This window comes from Salvia miltiorrhiza, chromosome 6 (assembly GCF_028751815.1).
Source record: "Salvia miltiorrhiza cultivar Shanhuang (shh) chromosome 6, IMPLAD_Smil_shh, whole genome shotgun sequence".
Classification (NCBI taxonomy): Eukaryota; Viridiplantae; Streptophyta; class Magnoliopsida; order Lamiales; family Lamiaceae; genus Salvia; species Salvia miltiorrhiza.
The window spans coordinates 38,329,230-38,339,253 of NC_080392.1; the positions used below are offsets into that span (position 1 = coordinate 38,329,230).

Here is a 10,024-nt window from a genome sequence, read left to right on the forward strand (position 1 = left end):
CTCCATATCCAAGCCCTAACCCCCATTAATACTCATTCCTACCCATTTGAAGAAGGCATTGAAGAGGAGAGAGGATTGAAGCAAGCTTCTCAATAGGATTTGTTCATTCTTTCTCTCTCTTTCATTTATGTTTCTCTTTTCATTAGGTATGTTATTGTTGAACATGATAGGCTAAATTTCTCTTTGATTTGGGGATTAGGCTAGATGATTATTGTAATGGATTGATTATTTATGCTCAATATAAATCTTGTTTGTTCATTTGCACATTATCTTTTCAAACCCTTTATTTATTTCTTGTATGGATTGTTGGCCACATTCTATGCATTTCTAATTTGCACTTTGAATCGGGAGAGGATAATTGCAATAGATAAGGTGTTTGAAACATATTGACTCAATAAACCGGGAGGTTGAGAGTTGGGTGAGAGTTTACCGATCCTTTGTGCTTTTGGGAGTTATAGGTTAGAAGTTGACCGGGGACGGCAACTATGACCCGTAATCTACCGTTTTAGTCGTCCGGGAGGGGGCTAGAACTAGTGGGGAGATCACTCTAGATAAATAGGAATATCAAGACTAATATTGAGCTAATTTGAAGTCCATTGCTAATCCATCGATGCCTAATCCCTAAACCACCTTCATCACTTAATTAATCCACTTTGTTTGATTGTTCTTATTTTGTCTTTGAATTTGTTAGTTAATCAAACCACTCACCTCCTTGTTTAGTCAAAATAGCTCTAGCATAATGAATTAGGATAATCACTAGATTGAACTACTAATCCTTGTGGGATACGACCTTGCTTCCATATATTACAACTACCCGTATACTTGCGGCGTGGTGAAAATATTAGCGAACAAGTTTTTTGGCATAGATCCCACAAAATAGGCTCTGCACGCGGAGAAGCGAAAGCTCTGCGCAGCCAGACTTGACTTTCGTTCTCTCGGCCGTCGCCGCCGACGCCACACGCGCCTTCTCAGGTAGCTCGTGGCCACGGCCTCGCCGCCTCGGACCTCCCCGTCAAGCGCTGCAACCTACAAGCGCCAAGCAGGCAGCAGCAGCGCGCCTCCCAGCCTCCGTTGACCGGCGAACTCTCGGTGGCTTCGACCAGTCCAGACCTCCGGTGCAGCAGGTTCCGACCTCCTCCGTGAGCAGCAGCCGGCGTTCCGGAGCAGCAGCTGGCGTGAGAGCAGAAGAGAGGAAAGAGGCGATTCCAGATCTGCACCGGTCGTACCGCGCCGGAGGAGCAGCGACAGCCGCTGAGACGCGCTGCCGCCTGCCCCAGATCTCGGATCTCGCTGCGCGACTTCTGTCTCTCGCCGACCCTCAGCTGCGCGACTGCACCGCGGCTCCCAGCTCTCAATCTCACGGCCACCGCACCCAGCAACGGCTAAGCCGTCACCTTCCCACCGCAAAGGAAGACTCTCGCCGCCTGCATCTGCACCGCGCCGGCCCACCCTTCCGGCTCACCCTTCCGGCGGATGGCCACCAGTTCGCCGATCATCGGTCGAGACAAGGGGGGTCTTAACCTTCCCCCGGTTTCTTCCAACTTTGCTGTTCGAACTAAACCTGATCTCTCCCATGGTATGCGTCTGCCTCCCAGGGGGTCGGGTACTGATCCCGACGCGGTTGCCGTCGGAATGCGATCTTCTGGTAATTCTTCAAATCTGACAGATAAGCAATCCACCCAGATTCTCACTTATTCCGACATTGTTAGCATCTCCCCTAAGAATGACGATAGAGTTTCTTATGCGGAGGCTACTGGCAAAAAGCCGGTGAAAATACAGGATTTGGCTGCTCACATTTTTCATGATCTGCGGCCTACTAAGGAGGGCGATCAGTTCTTCCTCAAAATACCGAAGGATCTATATCTTAAGGAGATTAAGGCCTTTGAATTTGCTTTGACAGGACGTTTGTTTCTTCAGAAAGGAGACAAACCGAGATCAACTATGGAACTAAAGTGGGAGCTTCAGAGATTATGGAGTTTAGCCTCTGATTGGCAACTAATTCCTTTGGGAAAAGGTTATTTCACTCTCCGATTTACTACAGCTGAAGATAAGGCTACAACAAAGGGAAAGGCAGTTTGGGAGCTCTCAAAAGGGCTCCTCCGACTCCGTGAATGGACTCGAAATTTTGATCCTTTCAAAGAGAATTCCCCTTTGGCGGACGTTTGGGTTCGCATACACTATCTGCCGATAGAATACTGGAACCCACAGGTTATTTCTGGAATTGGCAGATATTTGGGTCACCCCTTAAAGATCGATGGAGCGTCGGCACGACGTGACTTCGGACAATTCGCTAGAATCCTTGTGGAAATCGATATGTCGCAAAATCTACCTTCTACTCTCTTAATTGATGGTGAGGATACATCATTCCATGTTGAATTTGTCTTTGAAAATTTGCCTCTTTACTGTCGTCGTTGCAAAATAACTGGGCATTCTCAAGAAACATGTCGAAAAAAGCGACGTGTGGAGCCGGTAGCTATTCAGGAAAATCTGACGGCTGCTCCTAACAATCAGTCTGGTGTGGTGACTCATAAACAATGGCACATTGTGGAGTAGGGCAAGAAGGATGTTGTCCCAATCGTGCAAACAACGGGGGAACAGCAGAACAATACTTCTAGTTTTAGCCATTTGGCGACGGGGGTGCAGCAGCATTATTTCCAGAATGAAGGCCATGAGATGGCTGGCAGTAACCTAGTTCTGGATTCCAAGAGGGTTGACGATCATGGCTCTGAGGAGAGAGCGTTATACGAGCCGGAGGCAGCGGTGTTGGTTTCGGTTGATCAGGAGCTTCATAAGACGACTGGTAGTGAGGACGAGGTGGACGAGGAAATTGAGATGGAGATGCCGGCTGGGGATCCGACTGAGATTGTTACAGCTGCTGCTGATTTGGATGAAGCTCACAATTCTGAGCAAGCTGGAGAGTTGGTTGGTCACCAGGCTAAAAAACTGGATGGTGATTTAGGTGGGCAAAGCAAAGACTCGCACACTACTGCTCCAGAAGATATTGATAGTCGTATCAGTCGGTTAGAGGCGCAGGTTAGCCAAGGAATGCAAATGCTTGTTGAGCAAGCACCGCCTAAGCGACGGGGACGTCCTCCAAAAGGTATGGAACGTCCGCGCGTTCCACAGAATCAGGAAGATAGCATTAAAAGCCGCCTCAGAAATGCGGAGGAAATGGGTCAGAAGCCGAGGGACTTCGTCATTGATCATAGCGGAAGTGCTAGTTTGCGTGTTATGAATAATATCGCCACAGGCCGTTGCTCGGACGAAATGGAGGTGGACGATTTTTTGAATGGTTTTTAAATCGCTTATTACTTTGTTTCCTGTTTGACGAGCTCCTTTCCGAGTCTCGAGCCTCTAGTCTGCATTTCTGTGCTTTCAAAGGCTTTTTTCTTTTTCTTTTATAAAAAACCTCTATTTAATATAGCTATTCACTAATAATTAAAAGTGATTAATTAAAGTATTCAAGTATATAGAATTCTTTTAAGTAGCTATTAATAATTTATTATCCTAATAGATACCAGATTATGAGAGAATCAAGTTCTAAAAAGAAAAGAAAAAGAGGACTCATATTATTTCTAAGAAAGTATTTATTTATTAATTAGTACGATTAGAGTGATGATTACTGCATTTGAATCTGTGTTGGCATTTGTGATAAGCTTGCCAAATAGCAGTTAGTCTTCAGTCCATAAATTCCAAATAGGAATATCACCTTAAGACCCACACACGTACTTTTTAAGTTAAATCCATATTATTTTCTCGTTATTTACTTAGTTAGTTAAATTATACTGAAGGTCATATACAAGAAAAGGTGAATCCATAGTTCAGAATCGCCTGGATTGTCAGACCACAATCAGGTGGGCTTTCTTATATAAAAATCAAAGTTTAGATTATGTTGCAGTTGAATAAAATCTTGCGAACTATTATCATTGCCTATCAATTTTAAGATTTATGTATGATACCTATCTGACACCAGCAGTTAATCGAATCCGGGTCCTGTTCTATCCAGATGTTAGACAGGATTAGTGTACACAAGGGACCGTGAGCCGGTTAGCGTATCGGCCAGTCTAAGACCGTGAGCCGGTTTAGCGTATCGGCCGGTCTAGGACCGTGAGCCGGTTTAACATATCGGCCGGTCAGTGACCGTAGAAGGTGGCCACCTTCTCGGCACACAGTTATCATTGCAGATATGGTAGAGTACAAAAGAACATAGTCTGATCAGACGAACTTTAGTACAAGTAAATGACTAGTGGGTGCAGACTTTTTACTAAAACCTCTGTACGCCATGAGAAAAGGCATGATAATTTACAGCTTTAGTATGCATGTACGTATCTTTGGCATGTGCCCACTGAGTATTTTATACTCAGCCATGTATGTATTTATAAATGTGCAGGTTGAGCAGAGACGATGATGAGATGGTGTCGAGCGGTCTTTTGTTTTGTTTGAATGTATATTTCGAGACGCATGTCTTTAACATGCCTCTCCAGTCAGTCTTCCGCTTCGAACACTTATTTTGTGTAAAGATCACAATGGGTCTTCTCTATTGTGATTCTCTTATGTAAATTACATCTTTGGCTTGTGAAATCCTTTCAAGTTTATAAAGAGTGACTTCTTTATACATTAAAATTTTCTTACGGTTCAGTGTAAACTTTCGATCCACTTCTACAAATTAATCCCTTTCTTATTCCCGCTTCTTAATTCCCTCCCTTGGTCATGATTCCCCGGATTAACTATCATTAGTTAAGCCCGGTCGTGACAATTTTAAAAAGCAACTTATTTAATTGGAACGTCCAAATAAGAAAACGTGACCTATTGAATTGAGACGGAGGGAGTATCAATTTTGATTATCACATAATGTATTTTCAACATTAAAAATATTAAGACGTTGAAATAGCTTCCAAATCATATGATTGAAACATTATAAAAGTGTTGTCAAAATTATGAGATGAATAAAAAACAATAATTTAATGTACAATTAATTGTAATTTTGTTGATGAGTGGGTTCACCCCCACGTTAGAAATAGAAATTTTATATAAATTGCTTCTAATAGTAAAAAAGAATTATACCAAGGAAAGTTCCGAGTATTTTCTTATCATCATGGTGGAGATAATTTTATATAAATTGCTTCTAATAGTAAAAAAAATTATACAAAGTTCCGAGTATTTTCTTACCATGGTGGGAGATCTTGAGATCATACAAAGTCCAACATTTGGCATTGCGAATATTTTAAGTTTTAATCTTTTTTAATAAAGCATTACGATATGTTTTGATATTTTGGGATTTTCAAAACAGGAAAATATCGCTGTGGGAGCGAGTTTATCGTTAGATTTGGGTCCCGTGGTTCTTTTTTCGGACTCTGTCTTGGCGATCCATCTGCTTTATGATACTTACCATGGTTCTGATTCTTTATGTGACGATTTGCATGAGGCTTTCGTTCATGCTCGTGAGACGGTAGTGTTGGATTTTTTACATGTTCGTAGGGAGGCTAACAGAGCCGCTCATGAACTTGCTAGACTAGCTTTGTCTTTATCTGATGTAATGATTTGGAAGTTAGGTTTCTCTACTTGGCTTTCGAATATTGCTCTTTCCGATTTGAATTAATATAGCTCTTCTTCGTTCTAAAAATAAAAAATAAGAAAAAAGGTGTAATGTATAAAAATAAATATTGCCCTGTTTTATGTCCGTGTACGTGTACCCATATGATAAGTACATTATTAACGATGGAGCTTTGACGAATGGGATTGTCTACGTATATACCACGATGTACCATTTTTAATTTATTATAATTTTTAATTATATTTTTTAATTTTAATTTATTATACTTTATTATAATAAAAAAATTAATTAACAAGGGCTCACTCATCCAACTAGAGTTTATAATTATTTTTATATTTATTTGAAGTAATTAATTCAAAATAAGGATATATAATTTTTTTTAATTTCAATTTTGAGTGATAAATATTAATTAGAGCTCATAATATGATAACATTTTCTATTTTACAATAAATAATTATAAAATAAATAAATTAAGAATGATACACGGTATTACACACTAAATTGTGGGACATAAGATCTCATTTGGAAGCTCAACAGTACAACTTCAATGACTTAAAATGGTTCCCCGTTCTTATTTTATTTAATGGTTCTTATTTGAACCCCTCCCTATATATATATATATATATATATATATATATATATATATATATAGGGGAGGGCTATTCAGAAAAACTCCTCTTAGACTATAAACTATAAACTAATTAAAATATATGAATTATATGTAGAACACCCATGAATCCGCTGTGTAAATGTATGAATTATGAAAATTAAATTTTTTGCTACCTGTGGGATTCGAACTCAGGACCATGAATTATTCCAACAAGGTGATGAATTAACCGCAGATCTTGATGATCCAAGGGCTGAAAATGGTTCCTATTTTATAGGGGAGGGCTATTCAGAAAACTCCTCTTAGACTATAAACTATAAACTAATTAAAATGTATGAATTATATGTAGAACACCCATGAACACCCATGAATATATATATATATATATATATGTGTGTGTGTGTGTGTGTGTGTGTGTGTGTGTGTGTGTGTGAAAAATGAAAACACAGTTTTGAAAATAATTTTTTGACGCCAAAATTCTCTCATCAAATCCGTCGGTTATTACCGACGGAACAACGGCAGAATTCCGACGAAGATGTTTTTAAAAGTTTACCGACAGAATTATTAGAGAAAAATAATAATCTGCCGTTGTAGGGGGTGAATCCGACAATTGCGGAAGTGACGTCAGTCACGTCAGGATCGACGGGCATTAGCAACCTGAGACCACAAGTAACGTTAGAGCCCTCCGAAGAGCACCGGTGGGGGTGTCGATGGAAGGGCCTCCGACGCTCAAGTCAGTGAACGGATATAAGTAATAAACATAAATAACGTAATTGAAATGAATAAGTGATAGAGGGAAAGACGATAGTAAATGAAGTATTCGGGAGATCGGGGTGTCCCGGAAGTTGAATCAGAGCCAATGAGCGATGTTGGATGTAGGGGTGACGAACGTCCGAACTAGCGGGGCTAGTCAAGCAACCGGAACCCTTGAAGTTTGAGAGCGTGGAGGCGGAACGAGAGCGCAGGGATGGCCGGAAATAGTGAGAGTGTGTGATCGTAAGTATCAGTATGAATGTCAATGACGGCGTACCCTGATTGTGTTAGTGAAGTAGTATATATAGGTCATGGGCCCGCGGAGGGGTGACTAGGGCTAGGGTTAGTTGGAATGTTCTTTGAAACCCTAGCGGTTCCTATGTTTTAGGAAACGATCTTCCGCGACTTCCGTTTGACCTAGTCACCCATGTTTGACTAGGTTTTCGTAAGCTTATAATCCAGTTTGTATACTTTCGTGTTGAAATGTTTACTATGGCGCTGCTGCCGGAGCAGAGGGGTCGCACCTCTACCAGAGCAGAGAAATCGTGCCGCTGTTAGAGCGGAGGGATCGCGCCGCTGCCAGAGCGGAGGGGTCGCGCCTCTGCCAGAGCGGAGGGATCGCGCCGCTGCCAGAGCGGAGGGGTCGCGCCTCTGCCAGAGCAGAGGGATCTCTGACTCCTCTGGCGAGGATTCCGCTGATTCCTCTGGCGAGGATTTCGCTGATTCCTCTGGCGAGGACTTCGCTGACTCCTCTGGCGAGGACTTCGCTGATTCCTCTGGCGAGGACTTCGCTGATTCCTCTGGCGAGGATTTCGCTGATTCCTCTGGCGAGGACTTCGCTGACTCCTCTGGCGAGGAATTCCCTGACTCTTCTGGCGAGGACTTCGCTGATTCCTCTGGCGAGGATTTCGCTGACCTCTGGTCAGTCAGATTTTATCCACTACAGCCGTTAAATATTATTTTTTTATTTTTTATTTTATTTTATTTTATTTTTTATTTTTTATTTTATTTTATTTTTTAACTAATCCGTCGGTAAATATTATTAATTTTTTTGTTATTTTTATTTTTTTAAAATATTTTTTATTATTTTTAATTAATATTCTATTTTATTCTCATTTTTAAATTATTGAGAATATTTGAAATTTATTGTTATTTTCAACAATAATATTTCCTTTTTTTAATTAGCGATAATATTAAATTTTTTTATTATTTTAAATTCGATCGTATATATACCGTCATTCTTTCGTCAGCACCACAAGTCTTAGATATCATCTCGACATATTCTAAAGTTATGAATACATGATATTGTTTAGTGAAATAGAGTTTAAATGAATTAATAGGTGCTAGTTATATCAATAATACGCGTGTTCTGTACTAGTGACTACTCGAAATGAACTTTAAGGTTAAGTGTGCTTGACTTAGAACACAACTAAGATGGGTGACCTACTGGGAAGTTCGTCTTAACGTCTGCAACTAAGTTCAAAATACATTATAAATACCAAAATACTTGTGGGGTATAAAGCTAGATTGATATTAAAAAAAAGAAAAAGAAATTATCGACGTAATTTATTTCCGTCGCTAATACCGACGGTCATTTTCGTCGCTATTTTCATCGCTGATTTCAGACGACGCCTGCTTCGTCCGCTGTCCTTTACGTCGGTAATTTAGCGACGGAGGCAAATTCCGTCGGTAAAATTTTTACCGACCATTTTTACGGCGACGTACGACCGCCATCGGTGATCCGTCGGTATATGGAATTACCGACGGAATTTATGGCTTTATCGATAGAATTTTCCGTCGGTAATCGGTCAGATTCTTGTAGTGCATCTCTTATCATCTATTTATTATTCCTTCCGTCCCACGAAGCTGAACAACTTCTTTTCAGCACGGATTTTAAGAAATTGGTATTTTGTGTGTTAAGTGTGGTAGGTGAAAAAGTGAAAATGTGAATAAAAGAAATTTTTTTTGCCATATAAGGAAACTGCTCAAGTTATGCGGGACAACCCGAAAAAGAAAGTTGCTCAAGTTTCGTGGGACGAAGGAAGTACTATATTTTATGTCTTTTAAAAAAATTAAATTTAATATATGAAAACTATTTAATATGCATCTTAAATTAAAGATCATAACAAGATCTTTAATTTGATGTAAACTAGTAATAAATAAATTTCAAATAAAAAAACTATAATCATTTAAAATTTTAAAATTAATAAAAAAATGATTTTCTTCTCCCCACACCTACATTTTTTCTTTATTTTCTTTGTTTTTATTTATATTTATTTTGTTTATTTTCGGTGTTTTTTTTATTTACATAATTTTTTTAACAATAATAATTTTTAATGCAATTAAAGTTTAGCAAATTATGTAGATTTATATAATTTAGCTATGTTTTCTGTATAGATATATTCATTGTTATCTTTTTATTTTTATATTGTTTGTATTTTTTATTATTTTAATTAGTTTTGGAATGTTTCAATATGAAGTTTGGACTTTTAAGAGTCCAAAATATTATATTGATGATTTAGTAATTGTAGTGGGCAAAATTCGTCAACTTGGCTCAAGCCCAATTAACATTCCAAGCTGGACTAATGAGCCGAACAAACCCGGCCAGTCCAGCCCGACAAACCTTGGACCAACTTGGATCATTAACAGGTTGGCCCAATTACTTAAGAAAACTTGTCGTCTAGCCCAATAAGTGAAATTATACTCATCACAAGATCAACCTGGACCGACCCAGGTTGACTATCCACTTTAGGTCCAAATTGTCTAAACAGTCGGGCTGCATTCGGCCTAAGCCCACCAAGCTATTTTGCCAGTTTGGCACAATCCTAAAAAGCCCAACTAGTCAAACGGACTGGTCCGTCTAGCCCGAAAAGCTATAGATCGACTTAAATCCACAACCAAGCTGGATATATTGCATGTGGCCCAAGGGTTATAGCCGACCTGGATTGACGAGATTATAAGACCTAGCCGTCAAAACCCTAGAAAACGCCTCCCAGCCGCCAAACCCTAAAAAGACATCTTCCACCAAGCTGACGCAGTCAGAGGGGGATCTTCATGATCCCGTCCAAATCGCAACAACCGGAGGGATGAGGGTTTTGATGGGGCCAGAC

General features: G+C 39.9%; 1 protein-coding gene across 1 annotated transcript; it reads left to right on the top strand.

Moving 5' to 3' along the window:
• Positions 1-1,578: 1,578 nt before the first annotated feature.
• Positions 1,579-3,300, top strand: LOC130990880 (uncharacterized). The gene is made up of 2 exons (XM_057915107.1): positions 1,579-2,469; positions 2,554-3,300. Exons 1-2 carry the CDS (start codon positions 1,579-1,581, stop codon positions 3,298-3,300), a joined length of 1,638 nt encoding a protein of 545 aa, XP_057771090.1.
• Positions 3,301-10,024: the final 6,724 nt, after the last annotated feature.